Genomic DNA, 22,852 nt, shown 5'->3' on the forward strand with positions numbered 1-22,852 from the left:
CAGTGGTACCTCGGGTTAAGTACTTAATTCGTTCTGGAGGTCCGTTCTTAACCTGAAACTGTTCTTAACCTGAAGACCACTTTAGCTAATGGGGCCTCCTGCTGCTGCTGCGCCACCAGAGCACAATTTCTGTTCTCATCCTGAAGCAAAGTTCTTAACCCGATGTACTATTTCTGGGTTAGCGGAGTCTGTAACCTGAAGCGTATGTAACTCGAGGTACCACTGTATTCCAAAATGCTAAACAAAAGCCTATGGTTGCATTTCTATACAGTTACCACTTAACTCAAAGGAATTTAATCTGAGTGGGCATGTATAGGACTAAGCTATAAATCCAGAACTGTTAAAAACCAATACAGGATACGCAAGTGGAGAGACCCAGGTTTTGTTTTGACTTGTCTGCTGGCTGTTTATGTGCAATTTTTGCGAAGCGCTTCTCAGGGAGAAAACACTTCAGCAACACCTCCAGAGACACTGCAGATAAGATACCACTCCCTTGGCTGTCAATCCTCCTGCGCTATGGAAAAGCACAAGGTTCTTAAAGGAATTATTAGTGTGTTATCTAAAAATCGTGAGGACAGTTCAGGAGTCTGTTTTAGAAAAGGTAGTGGTTGCGAGGGTGCGAGGTTTGAGTTTCTGAGATCAGTAAAGACGCAAAGCACATTTTCTGAAGACCTCCATAGATGGATGGGCTCAGGAGGGGGTCCCCAAATACTTTCATATAGGGAGAAGGCGCTGCCACCGTGTGTGCATGTGTGTGTGTGTGGGGGGGGGACTTTCCAGTTTCGGGGTGGGGAGAAGGAAGAGAAGCAGGATGGGGGCGAGCGGCCTCCTCCCTCCTCGCCCCCCGCGTCTTCCCAGCGCCGCGTGCCGCTCGAACGCTGAGCAAGGCCTCATTGTGACGCCTCAATGGTTGCCCCTTTGCGAGCGCCTCCGCGCGGCGGGCTCGGCTGAGGGCAAAGGCCGCGGCGGGCGCTGCAGAAAATGGGGTTCTGCAAGGCCGAGAGCACGGGGAAGCTCGTCCTCCGGGTGGGCCTGCTCCTGACGCTGCTGGCCAGCGAGCCCGCGGGCGCCTTCAACGACACCATCTCGGTCGACGTGGCCTTGTCGGAGCCGCTGCTGCATCTGGAGGAATCGGGTGAGCGGCGAGCGGCTCACCCACGTCCGGAGCCTGTCGAGCCCGCGGAGGGCGGCCTGCAGAGAGGCGCCCTTTCCCACCAGCGAGAGCCTCCCTCGCCTCTGTTCGAAGCCCAGTCGGCGGTTGCGAAGGGCCGCCTGTGCACCTCCGCCGTCTTCATTGGCCTTTGGCAATTTTCCAGGCGAAAGCGCACCCCTAAGGCAACAGCCCCGCGGCGAAGCTGCTGCTACTGCTGCTTCTAGCTGCCTCCTCCTCCTCCTCCTCTTTTCCCCGGGCCAAGTTCCAGCCTCAGAGGCTCCCCGGCGCTTCCTTTTCGCTCGCTGCGCCGCCCGGCTGCTGCTCTTTGCAGGTCCCGGCAAGTTCCTTCCCATTTCCCCCCTTGAGAAGCTAGAACGATGTTAGGTCAAAGAGAAGGTGTTTCGCGTGTGGAGCCAGCTGTTTGCCAGGCTGAGTGAGAGTCGCGGGTTTTTTGTTTTTTGAAAAGTCAATGCTTAATCATCCCTCCCTGGGATGCGAGAGCCACGTGCCGTCTTTTATGTCACGAATTGGATGCGCTGTCAGTGCCATAGCGTTGCTCAAGGACTTGCTTTGAAGCCCAAAAGTGGACCATCCCTGCAAGACTGTGACAGTGTACATATTGCTCCTGGCCCATTCTGAGAACACGATGCTGGACTAGATGGGCCGTTGGCCTGATCCAGGAGGCTCTTATTACGTTTTTAACTCTCCGATGATGATTGTTCATGTGTAAAACTTTTTACATAACTTTTTCCCCCACTAGATGTTAGGCTGCAGTTCTATACACACTTACCCGGAAGTCTGTGCCATTAAACATAATAGGATTTACTTCTGAGTAAACATGCATAGGCTTGTACAGTGGCACCTCGGTTTCAGACTATCTCCGTTGACAAACAGTTCGGTTTTCAAATGCTGTAAACCTGGGAATAAATGCTTCGGTTTTCAAACACGCCTCAGAAGTCGAACATGCAATGTGGCTTCCGCGGTGTGCAAGATCCTGAAACCTAGCTGCCAGCTATTGAGTGTTAGTTTTTGAACGTTTCAGAACTTGAACGGACTTCTGGAATAAATTACATTTGAAAACCGAGGTACCACTGTATTATTATAACATAGCTTTGATTTAGCAAGCTGAAAAGTAAGGCATCCTGCAGTATAATAATGATCTCTACTACATATTTACAATGTGATTCACCAGTCACTGAAATAAAGATAATGTGCTTTTCAATTTCCCTACTGGACTATATTTAAAAAATAAATTATGTAGGGATGTACACCCTATTTCTCAAAATCAGTTAATATTTAAATAATGAGATGTGTCCAGCTTGATTTGTTTTAGTATAATTTATTGCTCCAGAAATCCTGGTCTCTTTCCCATTGCTCCACTGAATGAGAAAATGCTATGCTTCAGGTGAAAAGCACTAGGGAAGAATTTCATAACTACAGGTGGGTGAGTCACCTAAAAACCCTGTCAATGGAAGTCTTGCATAAGGGCTTCGGCTTGCACAATGGGGCTTCCCCCCTCCTGCCCCGTCATTCTTCCTGCACCTGCCAAAATTTGCTCTGAGGGGGTAAGGAGAACCTCCAGAACATCACAGGGGGGAAGGGATCTTTCCACCTCTCAAGCTGACATGCTTGTGCAGACGGAACGTTTGCAATAGCATAATGTTGAATTTCACCCTATATTTTGCTTCTTTTTCAGAAGCAAATCTGACACAACCCAAGGAAGTAGAATTTGGAGAATGCACGGTTACATGTGGTAAGCAGAAAAGCAGATGGATAAAACATAGTATAATTGGGTGGGTTTTGGTTTTTTAAGAAACTTTTTAGGAACAATATACTAACATTAGCTGTTGAACCATTGTAATTTGCATGCCCTCGTTCACCTTCCATTGATTTCAGTTGTTGATAACTATAATTAACAAAAACAATCCAGTTGATTGTCATTATAAATTTAGGTCAGATCTGTTGTTTTATTAATTTCACAGCCTGCAAGCTCTTTTTTTTAAAAAAAAAACCCAGCTCCTTTTGTTTATTGGCTCATGGAGCTGCCTTCACCAGAGTAACAATTTTCTCTATTTGTGAACATCTGCGAAACGTTCAGAAGCTGAAAGACCTCCTGATGCATCTCACAGATGTCTTCCCACATACAATATTTCCAACCCTATAAAGCAAATTTATTCTCTGCAATAGTGTATGTTGTATTCATCATACAGCTTATTAGCTGTGCTAAAGGTAGCTGAGGTCTCAAAAATGAGTGGAAAGAGTGATCTCCAATAGGGTAACCATTTTCTAGTCGAATATGCCTGTGTTAGGATAAAATAGGATAGTTGTTGCATCCCTGACAATGGCTTCGTTTCTCAGGTAGTTCGCAAGAGAAACAAATGTTCATAAACCTGATGGTTACGCCTTTGTCATCAGAAAGGAAATGTTTACTTCCCCCATCAGTGCAGCATATTTTTGTTATTTTGTGCCAGTAAACATTTTTAATATTATTCTTATGTTCTTTGTTCCAGTTAATACTTTTTTTAAGCACAGTTTGCATCCCTTCCCTATTCAAAATTTGAAAAATTTGCAGAATGCTCTCCATTCTGGCAATGTTTCCATACTTTAAGTTACCCACTCCATATATTCACAGGGTTCTTTTAATTATAAATGTAACATTTAAAAAAGAAATATGAACAGTTGGTGTTATAATGAAAGAGTTGCATTCACTGATTGTGTCACTCTCATTTAGAGGTTTTTTTAATTTTATTTTAAGGTAGCCACATCTATAATTTGGTCTATAGCAGAGAGGCTACATTGCTGTCCATTCCCCCAAATCTCAGCAAATCCATGTTTCTTTAATACTGCTCCTCCCCTGAAATGTGTAGAAGCCTCTGTTTCATTGCTTTCCCCAGGATATATTTATGGTAATTGTGCAAATTCACAATATCCTTTTGATAATTGTTAGAATTCAGTGTTACCCATGTGCTCTTAGCTTTTTCCACTTCCTTTTCAAAAAATGTTTTATACTATGCTGTTGTTTATATTTTATACAGTATCTTAAAGCACTTTGTACTTGTTGTCTTGCTTTTCTTCATAACAATAATGTCAGATAGATTTGTGCAATTCCCATTTTTACCTGATCAGGAAAGCAACATGATCAACTTGAATTATAACTCTTGTCTCCCTGCTGAAATCCCAAAATCTGGGCTCATCTATACTGATGTCTAATTTGGATAATAAGCTTCCTATATAACATTAATTATTCATTGTCCATGTGACATTCTCTACCAAATCCCACACCATACCAGGGATGCTTCAAAAAGGAGAAGGTGTGAAAAAATCCAGATTTATGTTGGAAAAGTGGAGGAGAATGTCCTAAAGACAACAGATAATTAATGGAAGTACATTATCTACATTAAAGAACAGTATGGATGAGCCCTCCATTCAGCTCAACTTAACTTTTACTTTTTCTTATTCATTATTTCATCTTTTTTTACTATGTAGCTGCAAGTTGAACCATTTTTAAATTATCTTCCATCCATCAATTGTTCTAAATCCTTTTTTCTATGCTTTCTTTCTTCTCAATTTAGCACCTTAACTTAATTGAATTAACATAGTTCTTCATTAACTTCTTTGTTATTATTGATAAAGCTGTCAGATTAGATGTGGTCTAATGCCACTTAACTGCATGCCTCATTAAAGCCCCAACCCCCCCCCCCAAAGGTTGACTTGTTAATACCATTTCACATCCAACCTTCATTGCAAATTACATTGCTAGTTTGAGGGAATTTGAGTGAATATCTCAATGGCCATGTTCATTAAAGTCAATAAACCCAAATACCTTGTTTTTGATGGAGTGCTAAGCCAAGGATCATGTCTTATATCTCTCCAGCACAAGTGAGGAGGAGCAAAGCTTGTGCATGGTAAGCCACAGTTAATGGCTTGTCATGATGCGTCCAATGAGAAAATTAGCAGGATGGAGGTAAAAATATCCAACTTGCCAGGCAATAAAAGGAGAAAAAGTAACCAAATAGTGAAACACCAAAGGAACTTGAGATCTTCTGAAACAACCTTTTTAGGACTTGAAATTTAAATTTAGCCTACACAAGGGTTGTTGCCCCTGGCCCATATTTGCTTCCTGCATCCATGGTTTCACTGCATGAACACAGAATCTGGCATCTCATACAAGATCTAGCCACCTAGAAAATTGCTCTAAATCTATTCCCTGCTCTCTACCCCTGAAGACAAAACCAGGAAAAAGGCTTACCCAGGGCTATTTTCTCACTTTGAATGCACTTCTCTTGTGGATTTGCATCTTGGTCGTGCAAGTGTGTCTGAAAATATTTTGTAAATATATGACAACTCCAAATTTATTATTGAGGTAGCTGCAGTTAAGGCAACTTTCCTATTGCATTGGCGTAGCATGGGGGGGGGGCACAAGGACGGTTGCCTCAAGTGCAAAATTCTTCAGGGTGCAAAATTTCAACACCCAGTGCTGCCTTAATACAGCTGCACCCGTCACTGGGCTCCATTGAAAACGGCTTCTCCATGCAAACCAGGAAATGACCACTTCAGACAACAGTACAACTCTTCTTTTCTTATCTCTGCGAATATGATCTCCTGGGTGATATAAATACTGTTAGGTAGTTGAATGTGCATGCGTACTCCATCCGTTTCCCTCTCACTCACCCCCGCTTTGCCACGGGCCTTGGCAACCCACACTACATCACTGCCCTGTGGTGTCAGTTACAGAGGATTTTCACAATTTGAGCTAAGAGGCAGAAAGTCCTCCCTAGTCAAAGTCTAGTGCTCCTAGTCCCACCATGCTTTACTCCAAATCTGATGAAGCCATCTTTCTGCAATCACAATTCAATCCCTAGGATTGTACTGTTACCCAGAAGTTTGTATCTTCCTGTTTTCAAGGGAATTTGGATAGTGGAAGTAAAAGGAATCATGAACAGCTGGGAGATTGGAGTTGGGGTTAAGAGTGATTGGTGGCCCAATAAAAGGAGACTGTCAACTCTCTCTCTTCTCTCTCTCTCTCTCTCTCTCTCTCTCTCTCTCTCACACACACACACACACACACACACACACACACACACACAGACACACACACAGTCTGTCCATTTGTCCATCCCTGTTTCAGGACTAAAAGTAGGCGTGTCCATTGTTTTCCTTTGTTATAGGTATCTCCAGTATCACCCATTATACACCCATTATGTGAGTTTTTAAAAAATCTCTCTCCAAAACAAGAGAAATGTCTTTAATAAAAATGTCAGTTCATTGCTATATACACCTCTGTTTTCTTAACCTTTGAAATGAGAAATTCTCAGCAGCTTAGCATGATTCTCGTTTTGCAACATTTCCAGTAAGTGTTGTTCGTTCCGTCTGCCACTTGAGGTAATGTTACATGTCATATAAGAAATATTACAAAATATATCAGGTTTTCTAAGCATTTAGGGATGCAAAATACCTCACCACAAGGTTGCTTTTCATATGCATAGGTTGTATTCTGCTTAGGTCACAAAAGGTTTTTTTCCATCTCCGTTCCTTATTCAATAAACAAAATATTTCTATAACGGCTGGCAATCTATTCTGTATTTACTGGGACTAAACATACTATTCTCTCCTCCCTCGCATGCCATGTCATTTGAATGAGCTGGGTACACAGTGTTTGGCAGAAGGAAAAAAGAGAAAAGCAAAGAAACACAGCACTTGTGTTGAATATGTTTGTGTTTTTGAAAATAACATGAAGTTCCCAAGTGAAATGTTGATGTCTGAGATCTGCAATTCTTATCTAATCTTAATTACATATAGGTAGTTCTTTTCCCTGTAGGCTGCAACCTTCCACACACTCACTAGGAAGTAAGTGCCCTTTAATTCAGTGGGATTTCTTCCTGAATAAACCTGATAGGTGGAAGTTATGCAGTGCAATCTCTTTTATTATCATTAATTTTTTTGGGATAATTTAAAACTGCTTAAAATGGAAGATATCATTAACATGTGGCTACAGTAACAATCAGAACTGAGCTCGCCTCAGAAAGCTTTGATTATGTTGATGAATCCACCAATTAAAGCTAGCACCAAGGTGAGATCAATGTGACATCAGATTTCCTTAATTTGCAAGAGTACTTACCTCCTTCCTGAGAAGCCCAAATCCTGCAAGGTATTCAGCACTGTAATTTTCCATTGGTATCCATAAGAGTTAAGGATGCTCAGCACCTGATCGGAATGAGCTCATCAGAGCAAAAATGCTCCAGGCACCAGATGGTTGAGGCTTTGAAAGGCCAGGTTCACAGAGGCTGCAAGCTAGCGTTGATATTTAAATTTTAATTAACTTGTTTGTTTTTAGCAATGCATTAAAATGAAAGCGCATATAAAATTCAACTGAAAGGAGAAAGTTTTTACCTTGTGGAATGGATGGGTTACCATCATCTAAATAGACAATAGTCCCAGGCACAAATGGGTGGTATCTTCTAAATTTTGGTTATAAAGAAGACAACTGCTTTTCTGAAGGCCTTTGACAGGGACCAATGTGTTTTGATTTTAGAAGGCGAACTTAAAGGAGTATCTACCACAGAGAAAGAGAAATAAACCAGACATGTAATGCTACCTTTTTCATCTTGATCAAAGGTATTGGCATTCGAGAAGTTATATTAACCAATGGATGCCCTGGAGGTGAAACTAAGTGTATTGTTCGTGTTGAAGAGTGCAGAGGACCAGCAGATTGTGGATGTGAGTAATGATGTAATGATACCGTTATTCCCAGTTAGCTTCTGTGAATATTCATGCATCATTTCCAAAATGCAAGACATTTATTTTGAGGTGGTTTAAAAGTGACATGTCCTGTATTGCTTCTTAGTTAATAGCAGGTTTAAACATAAAAGCCAGTAACATGCAATTTATAATAATTAAATGATAATTCCTCTAACCACATTCTGTTAGCGGAGGTGTTCCTAGTATTTTGAGGTGTACAATAATGTAAGTATTGGTACAAAGTGACTTTTAAAACTATGTTCTGCAGGGGGTAAACCAATTTCTGAAAGTCTTGCTAGTGTGAAGATACCGTGTATTTTTGTACCGCCAGAAAATCGATTTCAATACATTTGGAAAATGTTGATTCCGGACCAGGTAAGTAATCTAGTTCCATCCTGTGCAATGTATACTGAACTGATTTTATTTCTAACGATTCCACATAAACTTAGGCTTCCTAGAGTGTATTTATTTGCATATAATATTGTAGATTTATAGATGCTAGAATTTAATTAAGGTTTGGATGTGTCAAAGATAATTTATTTGGAGGAAATAGCCAGAGCCTAGTGTGTATTTTCAGGCATTGCAAGGGGTGTGATAGACCCACCGATAAACTTCTTCCTGGGACATTCCTATTGGACATTGTAATCCTAGTCCAATCAACAAATGTTAATGAAGTCAGGCAAACTTTTTTTGTGAGGTGACCATCTTTAGCTATAAGGTGCTCAAAGGAAATAGGTGTTAGAAAGGGAATTTATGGAGTCTTCCTCTGTAGATAAACAGCTTAGTTTAGGGAAGGGGTTGGCAGTGATGTAACCAGGAAGCAGCAAGGGGTAGCTAAGCTGATATGTGCCCTGCAGAGCAGGAGAGGCTGCAGAGGGAGGATGCTGATGCTACTATGGAATAAGATGGCATGTTTTAGAGTGCTGCTGCTGTGAGCCCCTTCATTGAAGCTTCAGGTTGTGTAGACGTGTAAATAAACCATATATCATAAAGACACTGTAGCCTCGGTTGTGCCTCATTGCCAAAAGAAACACAAACCCTGGTTTAGTGCCAAGACTCCTGGAATCTTGTGCACCGTTCATTAGAGACTGAGGTGGCGTGGAACAATATTAATAGATATTGGAGCTCACCTTACGCCAGTGACTCTTGCATTACCATGTGCTCTTTTTTTCTTCTACACTTGGAAACCAATGTACACATACATCCAAAAGACACATTGGTTTCTTTAATCTGGAGTTGTAGTATGCTACAAAAGAACAGCAGCTCCTGAAAAGGGGAATGAGATGGCAAGTCAGGGTCTAGAGTACTTGAATACATGATTTAAAGCAAAGATAGTCAAATAAGTGTGTTGTGCATTTAGAGGAGAGCAGAAATGATTATGTTAAAGCTGTAGAAAAGGCAAGCACCAGAGAAGATTGGGTGAGGAAAATAAGTATGTGAGAGGTATGACAAGTTCTATAGGTATAAGCTATTGCCACATAAGGAAATGGGAGGGAATAGAGTCCAAGCAAAATGAGAAAACGTTCCAAAATCTAAACTGCACATTTCCTGAAGTGGAATGAGTAGCTTCTTGGAAAGTTAAGTAAAAGAGAGAAGAGACTGAGTTGGAGATATGAGATTATAGCACATGTATTGCCTCTCTCAGGGTGGGGTGTGTGGGTTTGGGTGCGCGCACTCTCAGCAGTCTGCCATAAATGAGGCCATTGTTGTCTTATTCATAAACCCAGGTATCAGTAGTGGGTGATGCGGTGTGGCAACAGTGCTCACCTGACCTTCTGGCAGCTGAGTCACTCCTGCTTAGTAAGAGATATCCAGAAGAGCAAACATGCACACAGACAAACACAGTGACAGCATAACTGGCTCTTTTGCAATACGTGGCAAGTTACACCATATGCATCCATATACCCTCAAAATTTGTCATCTAATTTAGAGAAGAAAATACATGATATACAAGTGTGTATCAAAAGGTGTGTAGCAAACCAAACCTTAATTTTTTAATTTGTTGTACTCCTCATCTAGGTAGGCAGCACTCTTTCCCTCCACCATCCTTGGTCCCATTCCCCAAGGAGCTGAAGCTCTCCCAGTGTAACAAACACCTCTCCATATACCCACACTTCTATTGCACTTCTTCCTCCATTCTGGAAATAGATAAAATTGTCCTTCCTTAATCAAATTCTGAGCGTTAGCTACTCCCAGAACAGGGCATGGAAGGGGAGAGGGCATGGCAAGTTACAAGAAAGCCATTGCTTTCTGACATTTCCTAGAAAAAATCTGCTTATCACGTCATCATGCAATTCCTTTCTTAATTTAAAACAATATTGATGAAAGAGGCTTTCCATTTAATTGGTCCCACACAGATTTGGTGTTTTTCAGAGAAGAATTAACAATCGTCCAAAATTTATGGGTCACCCGACATTGCCTATCCACTGAAGAACTGAAGGGGAAAATAAAAAGTTGGGAATTACAGATAGTTTATGGTTTAGGATATATCATGAGGGATCACTGAAGCACCAAGAAAGAAAGAAAAGCCCCCCCCCCATTGTCACATAGTACATACCTTGTTATGAGATAATCCAACTTTGTCTTTTTTGTCACCTTTGAATTGATAGCAATCACTCATTCTTCCTAATGATTCAGCTATTCTGGAGGTACACAGAGATACCCACCCCGTTGCGTTTGAGTGCGATACAATAGAAAACGATGAATTGATTGCATCTGTAAAATATACAGTGTACACAACAGCTGGTAAGTTCATGGAAGTTCATAAATATTTAGTCAGACGTTGCTTATGTTAAATTAATCTTTATGAGAAGATCTTCACTCTCCACTTGTAGTTTGCAAACTACAAATGGAGCAATCCGGTAAACATGTGATGTTTCTTGTACTCTGCAGGAAGCGGAGGCCGGAGGGAATAGTGTCTATGGCGCAGACTCCATTAAAATGACTGGGCAATGTACTCACTGCCAACACTTGATGCACTGCACCCATATCAAGCAGACTGTTTTGGAAAAGCAGTGTCTTAATTGAAAAACATATATGCTGATTTATTTTAAAACTTCCTTATCTGTTAATTTGTTACTGTACTGCATTAATCTGCATATCTTTTGTGCTTTCCCCCCTCACTGATTTCAAAAGACAGAAAGATCAGGCAGTTTAACAGAAGCAGCTGTTGACACCTTGTTCAGTTCTCCCCAGGCCCTCTGTTGTAATCTTTCAATGCTGCAGAGTAAGGATTTAACTGATGTACTTCTTGCAGCTGTCATCTTGAATTTTACCACTCAGAGTAGATATCAGTTCCAGAGCTTCAAAGAAGCCCATCAACATGAGAATATCATAATTTCCCCCCATTTCTCCCACAAGAGTTCTCTCCCCTGTGCTATTGCAGTTAAAATACCAATAATAATAATAATAATAATAATAATAATAATAATAATAATAATAATAGTAATAATTTATTTATACCCCGCCCATCTGGCTGGGCTTCCCCAGCCACTCTGGGCGGCTTCCAAAAGAATATTAAAATACTATAATACATCAAACATTAAAAGCTTCCCGAAACAGGGCTGCCTTCAGATGTCTTCTAAAAGCCTCGTAGTTGTTGTTCTCTTTGACATCTGGTGGGAGGGTGTTCCACAGGGAAGGCGCCACTACCGAGAAGGCCCTCTGCCTGGTTCCCTGTAACTTGGCTTCTCGCAGTGAGGGAACTGCCAGAAGGCCCTCGGTGCTGGACCTCAGTGTCCAGGTAGAACGATGGGGGTGGAGACGCTCCTTCAGATATACTGGACCAAGGCCGTTTAGGGCTTTAAAGGTCAGCACCAACACTTTGAATTGTGCTCGGAAACGTACTGGGAGCCAATGTAGGTCTTTCAAGACCGGTGTTATGTGGTCTCTGCGGCCGCTCCCGGTCACCAGTCTAGCTGCCGCATTCTGGATTATGCCGCGTTCTGGATTAACCCATGCCACTGGGTTGAGGCAGCAGAGGTTATAGGGGTTCCTGAAAAGGGGTTCTCTTAAAATCGCCATCTTATCAACGTGAAAATGATTGATATGTGTGTCTGTTTGCAAGAAAGACATGTCTATGCGGAACAGAAATCTCCTTATGAGAACACACCCATAACTGAACTTTGTGAAATGGAAAATGGCCTTCAGACCGGTAAACAAAAACTTAAAAGAATCACTACGCAATTAGATATATGTGATTGTATTGTTGCTAGAGGGATAACTTTTCTGTGGAAGCTATGTTATATGATGTCATTGTTGTTTTTATTCTGGTTTTAGGATTGTATTTTTTAAAAATATTGTTTACATTTGTAGGGCCTGTTCCATTTGCTGGTCTTTTGTTTACCCCTTATTTGCTAATTGTAAAAATGTGTTTTTTAAAGTAAATAGCTAAAATTCAGGGCGGCCCAACTTTTCGTACCAAGTGGGCTTGAAAGAGTACGTTGACATGGAACCTGCTGGCTGCACAATACCTTCTCACGTGTGTGTGCGCGCTATGCAAAAATCACAATGTGGGAAAAACCATGAAGCCAGCCAATGCTTCTCTCAATTCCTGCAGCTCCTGTTAACTCTGCTGGCTCAGCTCTCCCCTGCCTCCTAGAGGAGGCAGCAAATCACAAGAGCAGGCGTCGGCAACAATCACGATGCAGGAAAAACCGTGAAGCCAGCCGATGCCTCTACATAGCTCCATCCTTATTTCAGACTTCATGATATATTGGTCTATCACAATGTTTAGCTGGTGATATATTGTGATGTTGCTCTAATAGGTATTTTGAAGTTATGTACAACGTTTTTTTCATCAGTCCTTGATGACATTAGTTTAAAGGATCTGGTAGCAAATGGCATAATTTAAGTATTTGACAGAGTGGACTAAATTTACTTTTAAAAATGAGGGAAATTACCCAATGCCCTATTTTGATGCAGTGTTGTCTTGTGTCTTGTGCTTTGTTTTCTTTGTTGCTTTTCCTTGGTTGACTGTCCTTTGAATTTGTGCCCATGCATAGCTGTACCTTCGAGACCCATGCTGGATCTCTGAACCACAGAATCTGTAAGGAGCAAGCAGTTGCTAAGGCCTGACTCTCAATAGTATCCACCTGTCTCTGGTTTCTGAAGGAAAAAGCAGCCTGTAATTCCTCTTAATTAAGGCTACCTCGATCTCAAAGCATAAACCGAAAGGGCAAACATAGGTGAATAATTACTGGGACTAGAGAGGGATGGGGAATATTTCTCATGGATGTTTCTCCTTCTAAAGCCTACAGGTTCCAATATATATTTTCTTCTCCATTTGATTGAAATGAAGATCAAGGCTTTCCCTATACTCTGCTAAAAAGAAATAGGAATGGAATATCAACATACATTGGCTGAAATTAGTTACTATGAATTCTCAAATTCATGTTGATGGAAATTAGGGATAAAACAAGGAATTATTTCCCCTGTTACTATTTGGTGCTGTTAGATAAACTGGTTGCTGTTAAGAAAGACTGTATAATGGGCTACTTTTATCAATGGTCTGAGCCAGTAGGTCTTTGCTTATCTTCTTGTTACTGAGTAACTCATGAATCCCAGAGACCAGTAAAAAGCATTATGTTTGGTCAGCTTCAAAATGCATTTCATCTGGGCTGCTGTGTCTTTATGGATAGAATGTCAGCCCTCAACTGTTGAGCTGTGTCTGTTGGCTTCTTCTGATCCTTGCTCACATATTCCTGTCCTGAGCATTTGCATTGATGCATCAGCTTGTGAAGCTAGTGCACATCCCTGATGGTGTGTGTCATTTTTCATGACACGTCAGTGGTGTTGCCATTGGTACAGCCCCATCCTAAACATTTGTGTGTCTGCCAAAGCCACATACATATGCATGCATATACACCCCTGTAGCAATGATTGCCGAGAGCCATCATCTCTTGAAATGAAGAGTTGGGAGGTGGAGAAGAAAACTGGATTATCAGAACAATCTGCTATCAGAACAGAGCTGCTTTGGGCTCTCTTCTGTTGCTAATGGTTCTTCATACCATTAGGACCCTTATAATGACATTAGCTTGGAAACTGAATCTAGGCTCAATTGCAGACTCTGCAAATAGACTCTCCTTTCGGAGGAAAGAAGGCAGGAATTAATTCAAGTGATGACATCTTGCATTAAAAATCGAGGACTTCTTTTTTAAAAAAAGGAACTATAGGAGGGATGGTAGCACTTTATTCTCAGGTGGTGTGTAAATGATATAATGTTGTGCCTGGTGGGAAACTTTCATATAAGAGATTATAACTGTGTTCTTGCTCAAAATGTGTGTTGCAGCAATTTTTAGTGTAGTTTTGGAGACAACAGGGAGATGAGTGGATAGCTGTGTCAAAAGAGCAGGAAGAATCTACATGAACAATTGCTCCAGTTTCTAAGGGGTGTGTGTGTGTGTTAGGATAAAGTTGGTATAAAGGAGTATTTTGCACAGGATGATTCGTTTCTCATTAATGCTCTATTAATTCCTCATCATTGGTGAGGTTCTCTGTTTGGTTTTCAGCAGAGGCCTAGGCTCATAGGTCCTGGTTCTTCTCAGCAGAAATTGGAAACCCCGCCCTCCATGTCTTTTCAACATCTTCTGGCTATTGCAAAGAAAATCACCGTAATTGTTAATGGTATTCTGCATCAGGCAACCTTTCTACTGCACAGTTGCTCTATTCCATACTCCAGCCTATTTTGGGTCTTAGCTTACTTCTGACAAAACCAGTGACATAAGGCAGTTTATTCATGTTTTCTGATAATAGTTCTGTGTGGGAGGGAGTGTGTTGTAAGTGAAGGGGATTATTCGCCTCCTCTTGCCATGGGAAGAGACAGCCAGACAAGATCCAGAGCGTGCTCCTTGTGCCATCACCCGTGTGAGCGAGTGAGAGTGTGTTGGCAACAACAGGGGAGGAGGTGGAGGCAGCAGCTGGCCAGTTTTCAGAAAGGACAGCGTCACCCACATGAACGTGATATCCAGTTGGCTGTGCAGGGGCAATTTTTGTAGAGTAGCTTTCATTCAGGTCATTTCCTGCGCAGGCAGGGACTATGGCATTGCAGCACATTGCCCTGTGAAGTGCAAGCAACTTACTCAGAATGATGCTCAAGAAAGAGCATGTACTCAGTAAACTGCTTCAAGAAGATAGCAAGAGAAGGGCCACAGCACATGTTAAATTAGCTCCCTACCTGCATCATTAAGTCTAGAGGGCCAGGGGTGGCCCTCTTGGCCACCTCCTATTATTCCAGTTCACCTTTAGCCCCTTACACTTCCAGTTTGTGTGTGTCTCCTACACTTCCATGGCAACCTTATTCTTATGCAAGTCAGCACCTAGTTAAGGACAAAGGCTAATATAACCCCTCTTTCCCATGCTAGCATTCTGGTTTTTAAGAAACTTGAAAGCACAGATATATATATAGAGAGAGAGGGAGCGTGCTATTGTAACATGTAGTTTGGCCTTAAGATTGTCTTGCCTCTGAATAATGTGTCACATCAAAATGTGTTTGGCAAGCCATATTGTTCTATATTTTCTGTTTTGAGCACATTGTTGTGTTGCCGCCTCCCCCTTTCTGTCTCAGTTTCCTTGTGGGGCTGCAGCCGCCTCCTTTTCTATTCAGGATGGAGTTAACACACTAAAATTGAGCTTATATAGAAAACATTGGTTTGTTTCCAGTAACGCAGTCTTTCCCATGCTATCCCTCCTCTAAAGATAAAAGAATTCTAATGATTTTGGAACAAAAAGTCTGTCTTGGCATTCTGTTCCTTTTAAGAGACCTGACGTCATTTGCACAAGGGGGGGGGGGAGTTTACTTTGAACTGTGAGAATGCAGTATTGTGAACTAGGTAGTGTTGCAAACTAGGTCATCTTGCTTGCTGGATTATTCCACGGTATTTACAGTAGTGTTTAGAAGCAGGAATTCATTATGCTACATTCTGTACTAGCAGACATTTCCTGCCTCCTGCCAGAATCTCAAGCCTTTGGAGGCCTTAAGAAAAGGGTTTAGGAGAATCTCTGTGTAATATTGTATGGTTATAAATCCTAGTTCAGAAACAGAAAGGATTGTGTTCTGCTAGCACACTCGATTGTTTGTAGCAGCTCAGAAAATATATACTACAGGTGAACACTATTTTATTTGATACCTTGGTGCAGGGGAGGTATTCTCACAATGAATTTTAAAATTAAGTTTTATTTGTGAGATGCATTTAAAATATTGAGAGACAGGGTAAAAATCTACCAAACAAACAAACAGCATGTTCAGAAGAAGTTAAATGCAGCAACCTTCTGCCTAACTGCTCACCTGGTTGCCAGACAGCAAGGAATTCCCTGCAAGTGGGTGAGGTTGCCTCCATGCTACCTGCTTAATGAGCATTAAGCCTCATTTGTTTGCGGAGAGATTAGACAGGGCCTGCTATTTAACAAGCATTCATTCTGATCTGTTGGTGGGGAGGTTACACTACAGTTGCACCAAGCAAGTGTTGTCCCACAATTCCTGGCGCATTTCCCTATCGCTTTCCTTTCTTGCAAGAGGTCTGCCGAGGAGGGGGTTGCAGGAGGCTGGCGGAGGGCTAGGTTACCCTGTCTCTTCCTCTGCATTTCCATGCTGGTCCCAGTGCAGGGGACAATTTATTCCTTCTCTGCCACCCTGTTCAGTTTTTGTGCTGGCCATGGTGGAAGGGAAGCACCTTCCTCCACAACCTGCACGGAAACACAGTGCCACACCTCCAGCACTAGCTCCCCCCTCCCTGAAAGGAAATGCAGGATACTAGGGTTCAATCAGGCTAGTAACAAAAAAATAAAATAAGAGTGCACGTTAATAATATTTGTGGGCTTGTTTGCATGGTTATGGTGCAGCCGTCCTGGAGCTATCACTTAAAAATAAAAACAGAACAGCAGTACGTAAAAGCAAAGTAAGTTGTGCATAGGAAACTAGGTTGTCCTGAGAAGGCTAGAGTGCAACTGCTCACGCTTTCTGCATGCATGTAGTTAGGCGAGCATCAACCACAGGAAGGCTTTACCTGTGATTTTTTTTTTAAATGCCTTATTCTTTGCCACATTTCTTTCCACCCCATGGTGACCAACAGTGATATGTATGACAACACGGTGGTGCTGGTTTTTAATTCACCTTCCACCAAACCAGGGCAGCTCCACTAGTAGGTGAAAATAATCATCGCTAGGTATGATGTCTGAAAGTTTCCTTGGCTGATTTATCTGGTTTCAGGAACTAAGTCATCAGCTGGTGGGTACATACATTTTCCAAGGGTTGCTTTACTCAGAGGCATTATTTGGACCTACCCCTTTAAATCTTACTGTTTCAATCTGCGGCTAAATTTTATTACTTCTGATGATCAACATTTTATTTACGTAAGCTATCTTAACCTTACACTCATTAGCATGTTATATAAGAGCATTTTAAAGGTCTACTGCAATATACTGTGTCTCTTTTGTAAATAGAAGTGATGTTCTAAGTTATTGTGCTTATTTACTTGTTTAGTTCCTCCATATGTCGGTTCTTTGAAATTTCTGCTGCTGTGCTCTTAATCTTTCCTGGTGTGTTGCACTCTTTCAAACTGTGCACAGGGATGGTACATGGTAGTGACATAACAGTTTTGCTAAAGTTTATAGTGCATAATGGTCTGCCTTGTGATGCCTGCCTTTTAAAAGATGCACCTTTTGTACAATTTAGAATTGCTTTCTTATGTCACAGAAAAACTTAGTGGATATTTCTATAAAACATAACAAAGCATGTTTAAAAAGAACCCTTTTTTATTTTCATCCTTTTCAAAATTCTGTTTACCAACATTTCCATAATAACAGTTTTGCCTTTCTTTAGAATTAGAAACAAGAAGGTTGAAGAAGCCAAATACAGATATAGTTTTGGTGTTTGTCCTCATAACTGGAGTTATTGTTTGTGTTGGCGTGGTCTTCGCAATAATCTTCATCATCCTTAATTGGTAGGTAAACAGTGTTAAACTGAAACAGACTTTGCAGTTGGGTAACAACGAACTGTCACATTATGGCTGCAACAAGCACCATACCTTTTAAAGCAAATTACATCACCCAAAGAATCCTGGGAGATGTAGTTTGTTAAGGGGTGCTGGGAATTGTAGTTCTGTGCAGGGCAAACCACTGTTCCCAGGATTCTTTGGGGGGGGGTGTCATGTGCTTTCAGTTTATGGCATTTATGTTGTAGAAGCCAAGTACAGTACTGGTCAGGAGATTATATATGATGATGTAAGAACTCCAGAAATTATATGCAGTACAGTACAAATATTTTGTGTAAAAGGAGGGTACTAGGGCAGACATACACTCTGGCAATGAGGTGTGAAAGCAGGCTTTCTAACGGTGCCACCTACAAGCATCTCCATACTTTAGGTGGGAAGACAAGAACAATTCCACACATAGTTGCTTGGTGCAAAATGACATTCATAGCAAGAGGTGCCCCACTCAAGAATCTGTCTCCCAGAGCAATTGTTTTATGTAACTTCTTTTATAAGGCTGGCCAGGGGCTTCTAGATGCAGTTAAAGGTAAAGGTAAAGGGACCCCTGACCATTAGGTCCAGTCGCAGACGACTCTGGGGTTGCAGCGCTCATCTCACTTTATTGCCAAGGGAGCCAGCGTACAGCTTCCGGGTCATGTGGCCAGCATGACTAAGCCGCTTCTGGCGAACCAGAGCAGCGCACAGAAACGCCGTTTACCTTCCCGCCAGAGCGGTACCTATTTATCTACTTGCACTTTGACATGCTTTCGAACTGCTAGGTTGGCAGGAGCAACGGGAGCTCACCCCGTCACGGGGATTCGAACCGCCGACCTACTGATTGGCAAGTCCTAGGCTCTGTGGTTTAACCCACAGCGCCAACCACATCCCTTCTAGATGCAGTTATGAATCTGGTTTAGCTGGTAACAAACAGTAAAGGATAGGTGAACCTGCAAAATTAGCAAAGGCATTACAAACAAAACAAAACCCTGAGGAGACCTTTAAAGGGGAAGAGGAACTGTTCCAGATACAGGAAGCATCATGGCAGATTGAAAGCAGAAAAATGGAAGAAATGAATAAAGGAAGCTGCTGGTGGGGAAATTGGCTCATGAGGCATGGAAAGGGTGAGAAGTAGAATAGGAGGAAACAAGAGAAGAGAGCATTAGAAGTGGAGAGGTCAAGAGTTTAAATGCCAGTACTGTATCTAGAGTGACATTCGAAGAATGGTTGAAAAGTGTTGCTTTCATTTTAATGTGATAAGGTTTGTGCTATAGTATGCTGTCTGTTTGGCTGAAGACTGAAAATACCTTTTTTAGAGAGATAAAGGGGAAAGATAGTGCTTTGCATGGCTCAGTCTTAGGTGGACCAATTGTCCGATCCAGGGCTTGTCCCCACTTCTTCTTGTCCTTCTGCTTGCAACCCCTGCTCATCAAAAACCACTATTTAGTGCTCAGTCAGAGCAAACAGCTATTTAGGTTTTCTCCAGATTGATGTTTGCTCTGATTTAGCACTAAAAAGTGGGGTTTTCCTGGGAAAGGAGCAGGGCAAGGGGGAAACCACTCAAACCCACACATGGGACAAGTGTGGATGAACCTTTGGTATAAGGCGGCTTCATCTGTTCCATTACTCATAGTGCATACACTCCTCTGGTGAACAAGGTTTAGAGGTAGAACCGTTTTCTGACCAGAAGTCAAGAACAGGGCAGAAGAAAAGCTTGTATACACCATTGGAAGTGATGCAACCCTTAACCATAGCTGTCAACTTTTCCCTTTTCTTGCGAGGAATCCTATTCGGAATAAGGGCATTTCCCTTTAAAAAAAGGGGAAACGTTGACAGCTATGCCCTTAACCTTTATTCAAGACTTTAAAAAAAGTATTTTCTGTCTCTAGCCTGCTTTTTAAAAATGACACAAAGACAGGTGGCGTTTGTCTTATGATCTGGTTGCGGCTTATCTCGTAGGGCTGCTGTCAAAATGTTCTGGCAAACAAAAGTTTGGCGAAGCAGAGAGGAGCCAAGCTCAAGTTCATTGAGGACGTCATCGGGACAGTTCACCGCAGTAGACCAGATGTCGCAACTAGACAACAATGCAGGAGAACCGGTTTCTACTTACCAGGAGTGGACTGGACCAACAAGAGTCAGCGAAGGGGGAGGGGGAGGAGGAGAAGGAGGAGATGCAGACAAGGGGAATTACTAGAAAAGAGAGATTATTTTATAAAAGGGAGAGATTAAAGTATGCTCGATATATTAAGAGTACCAGGTCTGAGAAGTGCTTTTTGCCGCTCTGATTAAGCTTGGTTGTGAACATTGAGACAGTAGTGGGAAACAGCATCAACCAGACTTAAGGACTGATTTCTGCTGTCAAGATTAGTCGGGTTCATCAGGAGCCTCTGCCTTTCTGTGCTGTTGAAAAGCCAAAGTGAGATGTTTTCACATACCCAAACTCGCACAATAAAATACATTGGCACTCCAGTTCTTAATATCTATGCTGGTATATCTGTCTGTGACATAGTTCATGCTTTGTGAGATGGTGAAAGTGGAATTAGGCTAGAGCTCCAAACCCTGATCCACACTGGGAGAGGGGGTTAAGATCCAGAAGACATCTCCACCTGCTGGTCTTCAAATTATGGTGCAAGCAATGCTCTGAGATAGGGTCCCTGTGCTGTGCCATCCTGGTTGGGGTGGGGAGCAGGGTTTCAGAGGGCTCCACCATTTCTGCCCCCGTTGCTTCCTGGCCAAGACTTAAGATCACTCTGTTATTGACTGATACTCCAATAAATTTCATGCTGGCACAGGTGCATGCAGACCATAATCAAGCACAGGTCTTTGCACCTTTTAAGCCCATTAAAATCAATGGGTCTAAATTTCATATATATTTACAATTTTCAGTTATACATTTTCCACAATAAAATATCCAATAAGATAGTACATTCATTGGCTTCTCCTCCTCCCATTGTTCTTTTAATTTTCCCATTATTCCTTCATATTCTATTCCAACCATCTAATCCCCCCCCTTTACATATTACCTCTATTTACTGTCAGTCAGGCATCCCCATACTCAGCCCTCCAGCTGTTTTTGGACTACAATTCCCATCATCCCTGACCACTGGTCCTGTTAGCTAGGGATGATGGGAGTTGTAGTCCCAAAACATCTGGAGGGCCAAGTTTGGGGGTGCCTGCTGTAGATTATACTGTTGAATTTACCTTAATCCTGCTAACTTTTTTACACACACTTGTTTACAGTTATTTTCCAGATACTCCACAAATATTTTCCATTTCTCTATGAACTCTATCTTCTTGTTCTCTTCTTCTGCTTTAGACCTGCTAACTGCATACTCCATCCTTTTAAGATGCCATTCCTCCTTTGGGACCTTTCCCACCTTCCATTTTTGGGCTAACAAAATCCTAGCTGCTGTGGTTGAATACATACTTTTTTCTGGCCCCTGGGAACTTCTGCCTGCACTATTCCTAGAAGAAATGTCTCTGGTTTTTTTTTGGGGGGGGGATGTTCTTTTAAACAATTTTTTCATCTCATTCTAAATCATTTCCCAATAATCCTTAACTATTCTTCATGTCTACCACATTTGATAAAACATTCCTTCTGCTTCTTTATATTTCCAACACATACCTAATTCAGATTTGTACATATTTGCTAATTCACTCGGCGTTAGGTACCATCTATATATCATTTTCATGTAATTTCCCTTCACAATGGGTCTAAATTTCAGTTGGAATACAGCACTGAGGTTTGGCAGCCTACACAAAGTACATTTCATGTCATGTCACTTGTCCTGTCATCAACCTTCCTTACTTTCCTGAAATGTTAAAACCTCAGGGAAGTCAGAGTACCATAACTTTAGTTACTGCAGAAGAGGGAGGAATGTTACACGTTTGCAAATTGAGACAAAAAGATTTGTGCTTGAAAATGACTGTGTAGGGGAAAGGAAATAAACCTTGTATTCTCAATTTCCTTTAATAAATTCCCTTTTCTGGCACCACATTTTTATAGATCAAGTTGAGCCCCATTTTGAATTCATGGCTGCAGAACTGTTAAATAGCAAAACTATATCACATATTTTCAGTTTTATAGAAAGCAAAACTTCCGGGGGGAGGAAGGGAGAGAATAGGCTGTTGAAAGTAGCAACCGTTGACATTTAATGGAGACTCAGAGTAGCTCCAGCATTAACAGCTGTGCTGGAAATTTTATAAAAGAGTTTATGCCAAATACACAAAAGTATAGTCAGAACTGGTTTTCAATAACCAGAAAGCTCATTATTAAACATTTGTTCATTTTTTAAAAAGGGAGCTCATCGAAGGAAAAACACATAAGGTTTATTTCCAAAGTTCAGATATTTGTGCAGATGTTCTAATTGCACCCCCTGCGTCTCTTTAAAAGAGCTTATCAACATTTTTCATAATTGTATGTTTTTGGTTTCTTTTTAAAGAAAAAAAAGAAAAGAAAAATGAACACTAACCATTACTTCTCATAGAACTCTGCATTTAAAACTGGCAACTATTTGAATCACTGAGATGGGCAATGCTTTATTGTGTTATTGAGGAAAAGCATCCTAAAATCTAAAGAGAAAATGTAGATAAGAAAGCAGCCCAGAATACAATGGCAGCGCTGTCCGCTGCTCCATTAGTCAAGGCCAAAGCTTTTTATTTCACTTGCTGTTCAATGTCAATGCAATTTTCTATAATATTTTATCTTGTTAAATGTTTGTGGTTGAAGGAGAACTGTGCACTAAAAGAAATAATTAAAATGGCAAATACCATATACAAATTATGGATCCATTTTGTACAAATTTCCTGATATTAATAGGCTGCTGAACTTTGTATTTGCAAACTCTGACAAATGTACAGAAGGTCATCGTAACTTTTGAAAAGGGAAATGAAGGACGGGGGTGGGCGGGCTGATGGGGCTTGTAGCCCAAAATATCTAAAGGGCCCAAGATTGTAGAAGGGTGTTTTATGCCAACACACACACCCCTCCGCAAAAAAA

The 22,852-nt window shown here is 41.5% G+C and overlaps 1 protein-coding gene across 1 annotated transcript; it reads left to right on the top strand.

The window, feature by feature from the left end:
- The first annotated feature begins 553 nt into the window (after nt 1-553).
- Nucleotides 554-20,322, top strand: SPACA1 (sperm acrosome associated 1). Its single transcript, XM_081186663.1, has 7 exons — nt 554-1,135; nt 2,850-2,906; nt 7,769-7,870; nt 8,160-8,266; nt 10,501-10,636; nt 17,709-17,829; nt 19,813-20,322. The coding sequence occupies exons 1-7, from the start codon at nt 982-984 to the stop codon at nt 20,045-20,047; spliced, it is 912 nt and encodes a 303-aa protein (XP_081042789.1). The 5' UTR covers nt 554-981; the 3' UTR covers nt 20,048-20,322.
- Nucleotides 20,323-22,852: the final 2,530 nt, after the last annotated feature.

The sequence above is a fragment of the Podarcis bocagei genome (assembly GCF_964188305.1).
Source record: "Podarcis bocagei genome assembly, chromosome: 3".
Classification (NCBI taxonomy): domain Eukaryota; kingdom Metazoa; phylum Chordata; class Lepidosauria; order Squamata; family Lacertidae; genus Podarcis; species Podarcis bocagei.